Genomic DNA, 17,357 nt, shown 5'->3' with positions numbered 1-17,357 from the left:
TGGAGGATCTTTTTTTTTCTCTTTTTTTTTTTTTGGTGGAGATGAAGGGGTGGGTCTATGGTACATCACCTGAGTTGTGGGGTAAATGTAGAGAGTGTCAATCAAAGGCAGAGCTCTCAGAGCTGGGAAGGAGGCTCTAGATGGCGGCTGTGCCTTAGAGAGAGCGCGCTCTGCTCCCTGCCTTCGCCTCACTTTACGCAACTTTCCCTAACTTTCGGGCGGCCTCAGGGGGCCCCCGCAGCCCCCTGCCTCTCCTGGTGACTTACTGGGGTCCATTTGAACCTTTTTAAGGAAGAAAAGCAGCTTTTGGGAGCTTTCTTTTCGTGCCTTGTTGGAAAGAAGCAGCCGTACTGAGAGCCCAGGTCGTTGTTTTTTCCAGCTTAGAAGCCATGGCGCACCTCCATTTTTGTGCGCTCTCTTAATGAGGTTTTTTTTTTCTTCCGGACCCGTTTTAGTATTAACAATTGCTTTATTTTTTCACCAGTTAACATATTTGAGGATTATTTTATTTATTTTTCATTTTTTACCGAAGGATTTTGCCTTTTTAAAATTATTTTGGATCTGATATTCTACTACTAACTAGGACTCTTGCTTTGGACATACTTACATGGATCAGGTAAGTTCACGATCATTAGTGATAATTTCAAAGATTTATATGTTAAAGTTTGCTTTATTTTTTTAAAATTCGAGAAATTCCTGGATGACGCAATAAGATAGATATTGTTATTTGTGTCCACTGTGTTACTTTGAGAAACTTTGCTTATTGATAGTGATGCTTCCACTGTTTGGTTTATCCTGTTTTTTTTTTTTTTAATAGAAATATTTCGTTTTGGTGCTTTCCGTTGTTGTATTATATTAATATCCTTCACATCGTCAGGACTTTGTTCTTGATACTAAAAATCATCCTTAGAAGCTGGGCTCTTACCTTTCTTTCAACTTTTGACAGTAAATACCTGGGCACAGGACTTCAAAGCAAACAGATTCCCCCTCCCCCTTAATATTTAAGAATTAAAAGATGATGAGAAATAAGGACAAAAGCCAAGAGGAGGACAGTTCGCTACACAGCAATGTATCGAGGTATGAGCTATCAACTTTCTTCCTTTTTGTCTTTTTTTGGATGAAACCTCAGCCTATGATTGTTTACCTTGACAGACATAGATTGCTGTCTGTGTTATTATAAGTATTTTTCTAATTTGGGTTCTTTTTTAAAAAAGCGTGACCTTGAGATTGCTAATATGCCACACCCTAATTTTTTGGTAGCAATTTATGAAAGTTGAGCTGTGACTTAAGGCCTCTTACAGCAGTCAAAAGGTAAGGTACCTTTATTCAGAGGGGCCTTTCTTATGAACTACAGTTTTTCTGTCAGTAAATTTCAGATTTTAGGTTTTTGTGCTGCAGAAAAATGACCTTGTCGGTTTAGCCATTGCTGCATTGCACCATTTTACATACAAGGCAAATTTTTTCTTTGAAGAATCTTAGACATCTAAACTTGTAACTGAGGGCCATAGAGGAGCCTTGTAGTAGTAAATTATAGTAAATAGACATTTGAGAAAGTTATATGAATGAAAAAATGTACATTTAAAAATGAAATTGCAAAAGAGACTCTTTGACTGATGCCTCTCAATTTATATTTTTATCAACTCCTTTTCTTTTGATATACTTGACATTTTAGGACATTTTGATGATTTATCAAAATCTTTACTTGGTTACTGTTCCTGAATTTATGAAATCAAATCTGTAGTCACAGAAGTCCTGGAATGCTGATAATACACTTCTGCTTTGTGTTTTTTACAGTGATTATATTTGTAATTGTATATTTTACATTTTAAAATATTTTAAGGTTTGTACTTGTATGCTTATATTGAGATAGTACTTTCTGAATGGCAGCTGTAGTATTTTATCTTCACATTTAGTTGTTCCTTTAAATTTATTGATTTATTTCGACAGAGTCCCCCGGAATGGTTTATCTTCTGAAGCTTACAAATGTACTTTGTTCAAGTCGTGATATGTTTCACATAACTTGGAGTAGTTTATTAGTGAATTAAGTAATAAAGCTTCTTAGACATTTTTGTTGTATGATTTCTGTATCTTAATTTAAAAGCACACAAATGTATTTCTTGATGTGTTATAAATCTTAATAAGCTGTGATTGGTTATGTGATTTTTCTTTCATTTTGATTTTTTTAATATTCCGTGAAAACATTTGTTAGGCTAGTGAATTTGGAAATTTTGAGTAGTTTATTACAAATGTTGAATTTTTGTTTTTGACTGATATTTTGAGCCTTGCTTTTAAAACTACACTTCCAAGTTCTGTAGCAAATTGAGTTGTCAAACAATTGGGATGTTTTCTGAATTGAATTGCCCAATGATTGCTAGGTTATATATTGGACAAAAAACTTCTGCTAATGCTGAACAAATAAATTTTTCTGGAAAGTGACAACAATTTCAAGAAACAGAAAACCCCAGATAAGTTTTACAAATTATTAAAGATTTAATATTAAAATCATTGCTCCCTTGAGTATATGATTTGCATAGTCTCACAAGGGTTTTGGCTTTCTTATGCAAGGCTTGTGGTTAACTTCATTTTTCAGACCATGCTCTCTAACTTAATAGAGCAGTGCTGTTAAAGTTTTTACTGTTCAGAAACTTGAAAGTTGTCATGCATTTGACTGCTCACTGAGGAGTACAGCTGAACAAGAAGCACGTTTTAAAGGCCTTTTTGCCAAGTATACTTTGAGTCATATACCTGATGAGTGTCCAGGCAAACTTGAGGCTTCTTGAAGATGGAGTTAGTTTTAAATGAATCTTACTCTGAAGTTGCATACATTGTTAATACATGTGCATAATTATGACATCACTTCCTTTTAAGATTGTAAAACCTAAAGGATGTTAGTGTTTTAATGTAGTCTATTGTTGCTTATAGTGAGCTGAAATTGAGAGGGCTGACATGACACTATTGGTGCTAGGTTTCTGTGTCATCAGTTTTTTTATAAGGACCTAAGTTTTAATGGCACAAAGAGTAGTGTTTAGGGAATACTAAAAATCACCTTGCAGCCTGAGCTTTTAGTTTGTAGGTCAGGTAAACTGGTCTGGGAAGTACTGTAGGAAGTACAGTGAAAGTTTAAGTAAAATGTTTTCATGTTTTTGAGCTAGTGCATTACTTTAAAGTGGTTATGTAAGTTTGTATTCAGAAGACGTTAATGCTTAAAGTCTAACATATCATCACTTAAAACTTTCAAAAGTGATTTTTAAAATTGGGTATTTTTAAATAAAACATTTTTGGTGGTGGACATATAGCCACGTTTTTGTTTTTGTTTTTTCCTAAATTTGCAGTTTGGGCATAACTTCTGAGATACCAAAGAATGGCAACTGGGGATAAGCAAATGTGCATGGAACTTTGTTTACCCAGAGTTCTGTGTGTTCTAGAACGCTATGCTTGCAATTTAGTTTACTAAATTCATCTCCAAATAGCGTTTGAGCTAGATTTGATAACCTGAGGTGCTGGTAGAGTCCCATGCTTTTCATGAGCGTTTTAGCCGTTATTCTCAAAGGTTGGATGGGAGAAGTGGATTAATGCAGTACTTGTGGATTGGGACGGGCAGTGTAAGTGGCAGCCATTTTATGACGCTGATAATACTTTAAAAGTCGGGAATTTTGAGGAGATTGAAAATGAAAACTGAAATACGAAAACATTTTTACCCTCCCTCGCTTTTTTTCGTGCTGTGGGTCAGAAATAAAGGGCAGCTCGATAGTCAGCACAGACAGCAACTCTGAGCCCCTGGCATCTTGGTGCAGGTCCAGCTCAGTCACAAAATGGCTGTTCCTTTGTGCCGCAGCGCTGACAGACATACTGCATTGCACTGTGTACTCGCCAAACAGCAGGAAGTTGCCGTGCGGAGTTCAAAGGCCGGCCGGCGCCGGCGCACGCTGCTGATTGGCTGCGCGTGCGCCTGGTAACAACCGGGTCAACAGCGGCGCCTTCTGGCCGGGTCCGCCCAGTGACGTCTGTCGCCACGCCGCTGGGCGGAGAGAACGTGGTGACGTAGGGCCCTTGCGTGCGTCCGCCGTGTTGGGACGGAGGAGGAGTTCTGCTGGGGTTTTCCGGAGGGCGCTATTTTGCTGGGTACAGTGGTTGGCCGACCTCTGCTATTCTTGCAGCGTCCACTCCCTACGGGGTGATTTCCTTTCCTCATTCCTGGGATTAGTTTTCGTCTTTTACTACCGGCTTTACTTTTGGAGAGGAAAGGCACGAATCGGAGATTCTCGAATAGAAAGCCTGCCAGTTTTAAAAGCAGTTTTCGCTTTCCCTTCTCATACCCAGTGGGTTTTTCTTTTTCACTGTTCACTTCCTTGTTCTATGTGAAGATTAGTGCGTTGTTTTTTTTTTACTGTTGACCAAAGTGGCTTCAGTGGGAGGGGCTTACTTTGACCGTAATGAACGCCTTCCTGGGTGCTGATAACCCATGGTTCGTAGAGCAGGGCGATCTTATTTGATCCTGACCTTATTTTTTCGCTTTTACGTGGTACCATACATTTTGTCACTTGCCACTTGATGGAGAAACTCAGGTCAGTATGTGTTTAGTGCCTAACGTGTAATTCTCTTGGTGTAAAAAAAAAAGCTTCACAGTGGGACAGTTAAGTGGAAAAGAGCAATGTTCGTCTGTTTAGCAACTAATTAAAAAGTGACTGAAAAGGGCACTAGGCGTCCATTCCTATGCAAACTGATGTCAGCGACAGCTTTGAAGGTTAATGGCCCTCCCTGGAGAACTGTTAGCTTTAGTGGAGTCGGGAACCTCAGAGCTGCCACCTGATCCTACCTGGGAGTTCCCTGGGCCACCTCACTGTGAAAAGCCTGGCGGGGTTCTTGGTTTTAAGAAGTCATAGTTTACCAACTATACCTTACTAATTAAGCCGCAAATAACGAATTTAAGCACAAAGGAAAGCCTCTGTAGATTTGTGTGCCTAGTCACTGACAAGTTTTTTCCTGCTCGGTTCGCCTATTGAGGTGTAACTAAGCTGTGGTGTAATAGGCCCTAGTTCAGACTTAGGCTATTATTAAAAGTTGATTAAAATAATTAAAAAAATGAATAAACATGGAAAAAAAGTTGAGTTAAGTAGCTTTAAAAGATGTGGACTTTTTGAGTGTAGGCGGAGGTGCTTTTTGGGCATATCTCAAATTTCTGAGCAAGTATGTGAAAGGTAGTGGTCACTATAATGGGTATTGTTGATTCTCACAATATAGGTTCATTGAGAGAAATTCTTTGGAAAATTTCTGCAGAGTAGCAGGAAAGCTAGTTTCATTTTGTTGTAAGGCAAGATTTACATCGAAGGTACAGTGATGTAAACTATGCTAAAATATATTCTGTGTGAACTATTTAACATCATTGAGACTTGCTTTTTAAAACTGATGAATATTAATTGTGCTTTCTAACATTTTAAAGTCATCTCCCAGGGTTTCTAACCCTTTTCTGTCTTTTTTTTGTTTTTTATTTTGTTTTTTTGAGACGGTCACACTATGTAGTTGAGACTGACCCAGAACTCCTTATGTAGCCCAGGCTGGTCTTGAACTCACAGCGATCCTCCTGCCTCAGCCTCTGCTCTCTACCGCTGGGATTACAGGCGTGTGCTACCACGCCTGGCCCCTTTCTGTGTCTTAATTTCTACTTTTATTTTAATATTTTAATGTTTGCTAAATGCTCTTAAATTCCCAAATGTGGGATAGAAGTTAGTAGTCAGCGTTACAGTTATGTTTAGAAGCATATATAAATTGTTCTAACCTGTGGCAGATGATTTATCGCAGATTTCATGGCATGAGTTAAAATGTATATCATCAAATTGAGCAATTTATTTATGCACTGTTTGCAATCCATGTAGAGCCAGTTAATGTTTTTTAAAGAAAACACCTAATTTTAGGGCTGGGGATTTAGCTCAGTCGCTCCGACACCTGCCTTGCAAGTGCAAGGTCTTGAGTTCGATTCCCTAGTACTCCCCCGCAAAAAGGCAAAAAGAAACACCTTTTAAAGGTCTCTCTCTCTCTCTATTGACCCTTCCTGCTTTTTTTTTTTAAACTTTGAAGAGTGGCAGGGAGCAATTGAAAAAATCGTGACTAATCTTTTAGTATGTGAATTCTTGTTTGAAACTTAGTTTCCAATTGTTACTTTGCTCTTATGTGATTACCATCTTCTGTAAAGATTAAGTCAGCAAGGGCAGTGTCCTGAGTTCCATGGGGGCGTTAAGTCCACAGAGGAAGGGGGCGGACGGTGTTAAGGACTATTATTAAATTGTAAAGTTGTAGTAGTTAGTGCTTGAGGTATAGGGAAGTTTTGTTGAATTTTACTTGAAATTCACAGTTTTTATAACTAGTTTACCGTTGTGCTCCCTTCTCCCATAGAGAACTCCTGTAGCCACCTGAGATTTCTACACATCATTTTCCCCATGAAATGTGGTACAGTGAGCCCTTTTGGAACATGACAGTTTGAGTGACTGCGCTTTAGGAGGCCTAGTAAATTTTTTTCTGGTGCTAAACAATTTTTAAGCTCTTATTAGTTTTTTCCTAACAACCTTAGAACTTGGCTTCCTTGAAGGGGATGTTACTTTAAGAAAAATAAAAGAAACTTTTATTTTATTTTATTTTTTTGGGTTTCCTTTTTGAGACAGGGTCTCACTATGTAGTTGAGACTGACCTGGAACTCACTCACTATGTAGCCCATGCTGGTCTCAAACTCACAGCCATCCTTCTGCCTCAGCCTCCTGAGTGCTGGGTTACAGGCATGCGCCACCATGCGCGGCAAGCAAAGAAACTTTTCAGTCACCTAAGAGTTTTGTTCTGTATGCAGATAAAAATAACCTAGCTTGCTATTTTGGGTGCTTGTCATTATTTTTGGGTAATTCCCTGTAGCAATTTACCTTGCCTGGCACCCTCCCCAGAATTGTCAATTACTCTTTTAGAACTTTAGGGTTATTAGTGTAAAGCCAGAATAGTCTTAACCCAGTGATATACCCAGTGTCTTTTGAAATTTTATCTGCAATTTAACATTATGCTGGTTACTTGGTTTCTGTGTCTGTTGTGACCTTTTCCCCAGCCTAGACTTTTAATTGATTAGGCTAGAGGGCATGGAGATAGAGTGGACTTTTCTAATTGTTGTAAATCTGCTTTTCAAAAATAGGCATTTGAAAGGAAAGTTTTTTTCAGTTAGCAGGAACTAAAATCAGATTCTAGCAGTTATCTGGGAAAAGCTGATTTTATCATATCAGTGAGTGGATATAACACCAGGGGAGAGATACCAGCCACTGAGAAAGGAGTAAGGTATATAGATAGTGGGAAGGGACTATCATCGCAAGAGATGTTTAGGACTCAGATGCCCAGGGGCGTCTGCTCAGGTGTATAGACAATTACTGGACTTTTCAGGGCCAGGGGTTACATATTTTGTTTGAAGTCCATTTGCCCTTTTTACTGAGAAGCTGCTGTTTGCTTTGTCCCATTTGTTTGTGAAGGACTCACCGAAGTCAGGCCTGACACTAAGAAAGAAGCTCTTGTATTGGATGCATTTAGGCCCAGGTTATAGTGAGGGATAAGGCCTGTCTTTATAAAACAAGTGCAGAACCCAGGTGTACAGAAGTGAATCATACTCATTTTCTGAAAGTTTCAATTTAACATTTTATTTTTAACATGTTTAGTTATGGATCACCTTGTTTTAGTGTTTTTAATATTTTCTTGACTTTATTTCATACTAGCTATTTCAGATCTCTTCACTGGAGTTCTTGTAGTTTGGGAAAGATACGATATATTGTTTCTGATCTTAAGGGAGAGAAAGTTGCAGAAGATTGATGCTACATTGGAAGGATGGCCCTGATGGTTTCAGTACTTTGGGAGAGCTATGTACCTATCAGGTTCCCATTGGTCTTTTACTTCAGTACTCAGAAATTTCTGTTCCTTCTTGAGGCCAATAAAATACTCATTGTTGGGTTTGAAATTTTCTCTTTTATTTTGGTTTTTTGAGACAGGGTCTCACTATGTAGTTGAGACTGAACTGAATGGAACTCAGTATGTATCTCAGGCTGGTCTCCCGAGTGCTGCTGGGATTATAGGTGTGTCCCACCACACCCGGTGTAACCAGCATTTAACTAAGAGTAGCAGTTAGTAATTTCAGGACATCTCATTTGTACTGATTATTATTATTATTATTTTTTTGTATCAGAGATAGAACTCAGGATCTTGCCCTTGTGCCTGGCCCTGTACTGATTATATCTAAGGCCAGTAGTGTCTTTCATCTTGGATTTTTTTAGAATGTGAAGGAAAATTTGTGCTGTGAACATTTTATAGAAAAGCAATAGTAGGTTTAGATTTACTTAGTGCTTATTCTGTGTCAGGCACTGTTTGAAGAGTTAAACGTTATTTAACTTAATGTGGGGTCAGTACAGCAAGAGCCTTAGCAATACTTTAAGGTTGGCAAACAGTAGCCCCCCCCAGATTATGTTTTCTTTCTTTGGACACCTTTGAGTGTTTATTGGTCATGTTCAGCTGTTTTATATCCGTGTCATTCTTGTTCTTTAATTGTATGATTACCAGAGATTAAAAAGTACCTAAATTTTCATTTTAATTAAATATCAAGTCAATAGATGAAGTGATTACAAGAGATTATCTGGTGAAAACTAAGTTCATGCTTAGGTTTGTCCTTTTTTTTTGGTACCGGGGATTGAACTCAGGTCCTTGCCCATGCGAGGCAGGTTGTGGAAGAACTGAGCTAAGTCCCCAGCCCCTAAGTTCATGCTTATAGGCAGCATTTATAGTTCTACTTAGAGCCTGGAACTTGTGTGGAGTCCTTTACGTGTGTTAATTTGTGTAATCCTCTGCTTTATGAGGCAGTATGGTAATCATCCCGGTTTTGTGGATGAGAATGAACTGCAGAGATCAGTAAGTGGTAGACTGCAGCTCAGGACCAGGCACTTTGATTTCGAGGTTGCTCAAGCATCTTGTGCACAGTTGCTGTCATATTTGTTGGGTAAGAGGAATCTATGTAGGAGATTGGCGAAAATAGTGAAAATCTGGAATCATCTGTGCTATAGTATGCTTCTTTTAAAATAAAAAACTTGGGCCGGGGATTTAGCTCAGCGGTTTGGTGGCCTGCCTTGCAAGTGCAAGGACCCAAGTTCAATCCCTGGTCCCCACCCCCAAAACTTTACATTTTAAAGAAACAAACTCATAAGCACAGTGCATTGTATGATTGATTCCAGAAACATGACATGACTAGAACTGACAGTGCAGCTCCTGAAGTGATTCCTGTGAGGTAGTTTAAGGGGTGCGAGAAGGTGGAGGCCGGGAGGTACTGGGGAGCTCAGAAGATCTTGGCCCTCGAGCACTTGGACTTGCTGCATCTATGTGCTTGGGATTTGCCCACAGTTTATGAGCATTCCACATACGTTTTGCATGAGAACATGAGCGTTTTGGAGTTTAGAAAAGCAGGCCTTCACGGCCAGTTAGCTTTTACAGATCCTGCTTTGGATGAGGGGAAGGAAGTGTGTGAAGGTCAGAGTGGGCTTCTAGGGAGCGAGTTGTGGTAGGTGCTCAGAACCTTAAATGATCAGTGTGGCTTCAGTTCGGATATAGGTTGACCTTGAGTTAGAAGAAATAAGTATGTGGCTGCTGAATGGCAGTTTTGTTTTTTGAAGTAAAACTCCCACTGGTATATCTACAATATACATGAGGATGACGCCTGAGGCTAACTTGGAGGAAAGGGAGTGATGGGTCACATTCTCTAGAGTTCTCTTGCTTTAAAAGGCGCACACTCTCACTTTAGCCTTCTGTGGTGCTTCATCTTCGGATTTAATTACTAACAGGCACTCCAGGGTCACTTGCTAATTGTATTCCCCATGTTTGCTTGGAAGTTCTAAATTTCCTCCCTCCTGGGGTTGTCTAAGGATTCTTATAAGGAGGCAGGTTTGGGAAATCAATCTAGTGGAATAGGGTTTTCATTTCTCTTTTGATTATATATTTTTTAAACTGTAGGATTTTTGAACAGGACCCACTGAGCCAGTTTCCTTGCATTTTAAATACATGTAAGGCAGTACTTTTTTTTTGTCTCTTAGGGAAATTGGTCAGAATTACACCGAATAATGCTTCTTAAGCAGTGGTTTTCAACTAGTGGCAGTCTCACACCCCTCTCCCCTTGCGCATTTTGCATTTTGTGGTGATAAGTTTGGTTGGCACTGCTAGGGGCAGGGGTGCTCCTGGTATCTGGAGAGTAGAGACCTGAGATACTGCTGCTCATCATCCGGCAACCACAGGCGACCCTCCCAATCCAGCCTCAAGCCTGAGTCACGACACAGTTCCGAAACCGTCTAAGACTGCAGTTCAGACTGGCCTCAGACTTGGGGCGATCTTCCTGCTTCAGCCTGGGATTACAGGTGTGTGCCACCACGCCTGACTTCCCATTTAGTGCTGGGGTGGATAGGTCTTCTTTTGAGCTTTGAAGTTGCTGTAAACACGATCTTACAAAAGATCAAAAATTACCGCCTATAAGTAAGTTAATAGGTACAACACTCAGGGCTGAAAATGTTTGGTCAAACTCGTCATTTATTCTTACTATTCTAAATGGAAATACTTCATTGATGGTTAATTATATTGGTGTTAATTAATGCCAAGGAGAACTTTTCTCCTTGGAACTGCTTTTCACAGCTTGGGAAAATGGTTTTTACCCAAGTGGAACGCTTGCTTTGTCTTCAGTGTATAATGTACTGTCAGATCCTGATTAGATGTTTATTCTTTTTTTTTTTTTTTTTTTTTTTTTGAGACAGGTCTCACTCTGTAGTTGAGACTGATCTGGAACTCATCACATAGCCCAGGCTGGTCTCGAACTCACAGCGGACCTCCTGCCTCAGCCTCCCAAGTGCTGGGATTACAGGTGTGCGCCACCACACCCAGCTATTAAATGTTTATTTGCAAAACAGCTTGTCCTCTCTTATCTGGGCCCCTTGATGATACATTGACCTGGGTGCCTGGCTTTGGGTGCTTTATAAACCCTTTAGTGTGATTCAGATGTTGATTGGCTGTTGGGGAGTGGAACTAGCATGATACAGCTGAAAGTGACTTCTGCCTGTCTCCAGTTAAATTTAGAAACATGCTTATTAAAGATAAATGTTTTTCTTTTTACTAATTTCCTGATGGATTTAGCCTTTTTATTCCATGAAAAAAATTTTTTTTTAAGATAGTGTCTTACTGTGTAGTTCGGGCTGGCCTTGAATTTGCAGTTGATCATCCTGCCTCAGCCTCCCGAATGCTGGGGTCATAAGTGTGTGCGACCATGCCTGGCTTTATTCCATGAAATTTTAAGTACAATTTGTGCATTTTTTTTTATACCTCTGCCTTTTTCTGGTGTCAAAGACAAATTTCAACAAATTTAAAGACGATATAATTAATTGGATTTTATTAATACATCAGCGCTCCATGTATAAAGAGAAGAAGGTGCTCTTTTGAGCATGGTAGAATAGTAGTTTTTATAAGGTAGCTTGAATTAGGAACAAGAAAACAACAGTAACAAAAAGGAGATTAGTTAAACATCTGTTTGCTTCCTGTTGCTTTTTTTGGTAAGGGACAGAGTAGTGGGGAACTTCCTTATGCCAGCTAAAAATTAGTTTAGCTGTTTGAGTATTATTTCTCTCCTGAAGGTGAAATAAACAATTTACAAGGTTAGCATGAATGACTCCTTCTTACTTTAGTTTCTCAGAGTCTAATGCATGTGCTCAGTCCACTTGATAGTCTCTGATAAATAAGCAATGAAAAGGTGGTCCATATAGTGATGCCATTTTTCAGAGCAACTTTCAGAACAGTTAAATCCTAGGAAGGGACCCATTCTTTGCTGCTAAAACATACTTTCCTTTTCTGAAATTAGGGGGAATTGAGAAAAGTTCATAGAATAAAATTAAAGTTCTAGTAATAACATTAGACATGATTACCACTCTTTTCACTACTGTCATGTTTGTGAACATGGCATTTAAAATGTTGGCATTTAAAAATGTACAGAATTCATACAATAACTTCGTTAAAAATGTAATTGTTTTGAAATTTGTGTATTGAGTTTAGATGTAACTTAGCCCTAATTAACTGTTGCGTTTATTGTGTAGTATAGATATTTCAAGGTTTTATGTTTCCATACAGATATACATTGATACCTCAGTTTATGAACACTTTTGTTTGCAAACAGTTTAATTCACAAACAGAAGTGCTTGGCAAAATGTTTTTGTTTGCAAACTATGCATTGGGTGATAAACACAGTCTTGGCCATCTTTCCTACACAAGTGTGGGCACCTTTTCCAGTTTTAGTATATATGCTGCCAAAGAGAGCATGGCCTTTTCCAAAACGTAGAACAAATTCAGTTTGAACTGAGGTACCAGTGTATAGATTATTATTGTATTTATTTTGGCTTTTATAAGCAGAACTGTGAACATTATTGTTATTGTCTGCTGAACAGATCTGATTTCCTTAGATTATATACCTACAGATTGAGTTTCAGGATTCATACGCATATATATGTATCTTTTGGGGGTTTTTTGACACAGGGTCTTGCTATCTCAGTATAGTCGAGACTGATCTGGAACTCATGTAGCCCAGGGTGGTCTCGAACTCACAGTGATCCTCCTGCCTCAGCCTCCCAAGTGCTGGGATTATAGGCATGCACTATCACGCCCGACTCCCATCATACACGTATTTTAAGGACTACTGGTTAAAATTTTCACTCTCCAAAGCCTCTACTGATTAATGACTTTTAATTGTAAAAATGGTATTACTACTGTTTTCTTTTCTCACCATCTTTTAATATTTGACTTAGTTTCTGCAAAGAAAATATGTAAAATAATCTTGTAAAACACATCTCCCAAACTAGCAAGGCTTAATTGTCTTAAATTTTGGCCATTTCATTTTCTTTACTGTAATTGGATATTCATTTTCTTTGCATCATTTAGATTTTCAATATGTAATTCTTCATATGTTTATATATTATTTGTTAGATATGCACATATCCTTTTTCCAATCTCTTTCTTTTAAACTTGTTTATAATCTATTATTCAGAATCTTAGGACTTCAGTTAGGGGTGGAGAGCTTAAGGATAGTTTTAAGAACTACTCCAGATTTCTTTACCACTAAGAAATTTAGTATTTAATAATAGCCTTTCCATCCTCTTAAGGTATAGAAGTGGCTAAGAAGAATAATTATGCATTGGCTTGAGGTTCAATAATCTGTTCAACTGAAAAATGTGTGACAAGTGCAGCAAGACATAGAGATTGATAGTGTGGATTCTGTATTTCAGACTGGAGTGAGTGACATCTTGTGCACACACTTGGGCTTTGTCTTCTTTAGAAGGTTATTGTAAGGATTTGGAGACTTTTTATATGTGCTCGACACATAAGTGCTCCGAAACTGTTAGTTGTTCTAGCATGAATAGAAGCTTAGTCTGTAAATAAGTTCTGTGGAGTTCCATTGTAGACTGGCTTCTACTAACAACCAAGCCCTGCCAAGCAGTTCAGCCATTTTGCCAGTTGTTAAGAAAATACACACAACTCAAGCAGTGAAATGGCTGCTCTTGGGCAGAGAACCCACAAGCTTCCTTTTTTGGTTAGAATGTTGCTATGCTGCCCTCCTGTGGCTATGTGGGAAATGGCGATTAAAAATGTAAAAAGTGGAACAATAATTTTTAATGCTGCTTGCTTCAAAGTTCACTTGTAAGAAATAGTTAATCTCTCCATATCTCTAAAACTATGTTATAAAGGATGTTGAAGGTATGCCAGATCCTTTTTCTAGTAATGAAGCTCTTATTTTTTAATGGAATCTAAAATCCCTGTTTTGGGGCTGAGGATTTAGCTCAGTAGCACCATGCCTGCCTTGCAAATGCAAATGCAAGGTCCTGAATTTGACCCCCAGTACCAAAAACAAAAACAAAAAAGAGAATAAAGATCCCAGTTTTGGCTTGAATTCCTTTTGTGTGTATGTGTGTTGTGTTATCTCTGTGGTAATTTGTTCAATCAAAATTATAAAACTTGTTTGTAACTTAGATTTTGAGTATTTTAAGGTAAATTTGTTTATAATGAGAATTTTGTATATGGGTTGGACAGTCATTTCTGGGGGTTTCATTTTTAATTGCCTTTCATAACTATTAAGCCATTGCAGATCAGGTAACTTTATTTTTTTCTTATTCAGGTGAATGCTTAAAGGATTTTTACCCACAAATTGAATTTGAGATCCTTTTCATTAGAGTCTTCAGGGTCCTTTTTTCCTCTGAGACAAGGGCTCCCTGTGTAGTGCAGACTGGGCTTGAACTCAGTATGTAGCCCAGGCTGGTCTGGAACTTGTGATTCTCGTGCCTCAGCCTCCCGAGTGCTGAAATTACAGGTATGCGCCACCAAGCCCAGTGAGTCTTATGTGCTTTCAATGTCCTACTCTTAAATTATCCTGAAAGCCACAGTTTATTACTCATGGTATTTGCTATCATAATTAGGTATTTGTAACCTCTATGTAATCTTTCAAGAGTGTCTTATCCCTTGAAGGAACAGTGCCAGTGCCCTAAATATAGAGGTACTGTCAATGTTTTATTTTTTAAAAATTATTTCCCATGTCAGCATTTGGAAACTTGTTCTTACAAGCGTGAAGGTTGAGTAATGTCTTTATTAAGGCCAAATTTAAGTTTTATATCCAACTTGCTAGATCCAAAACAATTTTTAAAAAATTTGTATTATTCCATGTTTTCAGTACATAATGATTACATTCATCATGAGGAGTTGGTACGTGCATGTAACACATCTTAATTCTTTTTATTTCCCCCTCCTCTCTGTCCAAAAATAATGTTTAAAAGTCATAGACTCATTCATGTCTTTAGCTCATTTGAGTGTGTTGTTTCCTTTGCCTTGGATTTGACTCTTTTGGATGTGTTTATTTTGGACAGTGAAAGAGCTTAGACATTAAGATGTGTAAGATACGTAATGAACAGCTGTGCGTTCACCTCTAGCCCTCAGTCATAAAATGTCAGGGATGTTATTCATCCTGTACTCCTGCCTTCCTCAGCCCCAGAAGGATTTGGTGTATATATTTTCTCGAGTTTCATTTTCATATTTTTTTCAAATTACACAATCCATGGATTCTAAAAATGTACTTCAGATTACCCATCTAATAGTATACCACTGTTTATAGTTGGCATATTCAGATGCACCTAGAGTTGGGTGTAATGGTGCATACCTGTAATGTCAGCGGAGGCAGGAGGATTGAAAGTTGAAGGCCTGGGTGGCCTTGGCAGTTTAAGGGCCCCCTTTCCCCCCACCAAAAGCTCAGTGATAGTGCGTCCTGGGCTCCATCCCCAGCATTTCAAGAAAACAAGTTACCTGCACATGTAAATATGTGCTAATAGGAACGACTGAGTTTTCTACCTAAAAGATGTTACTGTATGCATTGTTAAATTCTAGTCATCCCTCCTTCACAGAACCTCAGGAACACGCAGCTGCACAAGAAGGTAGGCACATAGGTATAGTTTTGCTGGCATAATAAGCAGTTTGGAAATAACTGCTTAGAAATGTGGAAGTGTGTCAAGGAGAGTAGCTTATGAGAGTAGCTTACCACAAGCTTAGTGGTCAAGTGAACAATTTGGAAGTGACCTAAGTGTGTCCATAAGTGAGGAATGCTTGTAGGATACATGGGCCTTGTAGCAGTACTCACCGAGGGAGTAAGGTGTGACGCCTCGAGGGGGCGCGGTTTGCAGGGCCTCCTGTCTGCAGTGCTGTGTGCTTTGCAGTACGGACTCAGCCATTTCCAATTAGCTGTTCGAGTTAGCTGTCTTTAGTGGCTTTCAGGTGTAGTTGAAGACTGTCTCTTGTTGGAGTGTTTTTTATTTCATGGAGGTATGCCCCATGGAGCCTGCTGAGGTCAGTTAGCCGGTGGTAATTGCCAAAACATGATTCCACCTTAGACTCTTTCTGGAGCTAAGCATTATAGGAGCTGGAAAACTAAGCAGATTGCATATTGTAGCAAAAGAAGTCAATCTCCCTTTTCAAATATAACCAGGTACAAGGAATATTGAAGAAGACGGACTTATTAGTGCCTCTTGGGAAGGTCACCAGGTGACCAAATTATTTTAATGGAATGGGACAGATGGGAGGCAGGGCGGTGGAGATGTGAACAGTTGGGACTGTGGAGTTGGTTTCTCAAACCAGTGTGTGTGTGTCCTTGCTAAAACCGAGGAACAGGATGGAATCTGGGAGTGAACGTGGACTCTAGATGAGGCTGCTTGTTTGCATTTCTCCGTGGAGGGAACCCTGTGAGCAAGGTCAGTGTACGGAAGTATCAGATAGGCAGCTCGTGGCTCCGGGTGGCTGGAGCACTGCGTGTGTATGGGGTAGCTGGTTGGGGGTGCAGCCAGCAGGAGCTGGCAGAAGGAAGCCCACTTTGGCGGGCGTACTGAAGCTGGGTGCGAGCAGGCCTTGCCCCTCCATCCCTAAAGCCCTGTAGCACTGTACTGCCTTTGCCCTGTAAATGCAGCTCCTGCCGCCTCCCCTCATCCCTTTTGGGGAGGCTGCCCTTCTGAATCTCCCATACTTTATAAGAGAATTCTGGAGCTGTTTCTACACCTTTCTGTGAGCCGATGGCAGAGGCAAACTAATAAATTCTGATTAGTGACGTGGACTTTGTGTTGCTGACTCCTGAGTAGCTGGGGTGACCTTACGTTAGACATTGGCTTGCATGTGAGATGCTCAAGTCTACTCTTTTGAAAAACTGGCGTACAGAGTACATCTTTCATAGCTGGCCTTTGATGCGCTCGTGAACCCACAGGTAGGTAACTGGAGGGTCACAGGCCTGAGTGACGCAGTGTGAGGATGAAGCCGTGGGTGCCTGAGCCTGCGCCTTCCCAGCCTCCTCTTTTCTCTGTCCTGGTGACTGCTTCATGGTGGGTCACGTGTAGAGTAAGTGGCCCACATGGACTTCAAAGGGCCACAGAGACTTTGAGAGTGGTGAGTCATTGGTTGACAGGTGTCATTGGGGACATTGTGTGGTAGAGGTCAGACTGATTTTCTGAGTCTCTGAGGTTCTGATCCCTGTAGGTAAAATGGATATGGCCTTTATAGCCAGACTGAATTGGAGTTGCTTCCTTCCCCCAACCCTAACATTGACAACTTTTGTCATTGACCAAGTTACTTTTTTGTCCTTAATATGGGAATAATGGTACTTAATAGGATTTTTCTGGGGAATTTTCAAAATAACACACTTAAAGTACTTAGTATAATGCCTGATACTTAGGTCATTGGGCAATCTATGTTTTATTCCATCTTTCTCCCCTTAAAGTAGAAATATTCTCTCCCTGTTTTTTTTTTTTTTTTTTTTTTTT

The 17,357-nt window shown here is 39.5% G+C and overlaps 1 protein-coding gene across 3 annotated transcripts in view; it reads left to right on the top strand.

Annotated features, from left to right (window-relative positions):
• The first annotated feature begins 24 nt into the window (after window positions 1-24).
• Window positions 25-17,357, top strand: part of Chd2 (chromodomain helicase DNA binding protein 2) — a 129,404-nt gene continuing 112,071 nt past the window's right edge. For 2 of the 3 annotated variants that reach the window (XM_010621005.3, XM_010621003.3), the window contains exons 1-2: window positions 25-616; window positions 947-1,077. In XM_010621005.3, the coding sequence (XP_010619307.1) occupies window positions 1,016-1,077 (62 nt within the window). In that variant the 5' untranslated portion in view covers window positions 25-616; window positions 947-1,015. Of the gene's footprint in view, window positions 617-946; window positions 1,078-4,051; window positions 4,566-17,357 lie in introns of those variants that run through there. The other variant, XM_010621004.3, reaches the window with a different exon arrangement.

The sequence above is a fragment of the Fukomys damarensis genome, unplaced genomic scaffold, assembly GCF_012274545.1.
Source record: "Fukomys damarensis isolate Sample0158 unplaced genomic scaffold, DMR_v1.0_HiC HiC_scaffold_7, whole genome shotgun sequence".
NCBI classification, from domain to species: Eukaryota; Metazoa; Chordata; class Mammalia; order Rodentia; family Bathyergidae; genus Fukomys; species Fukomys damarensis.
This window is presented reverse-complemented; position numbering and strand designations above follow the sequence as displayed.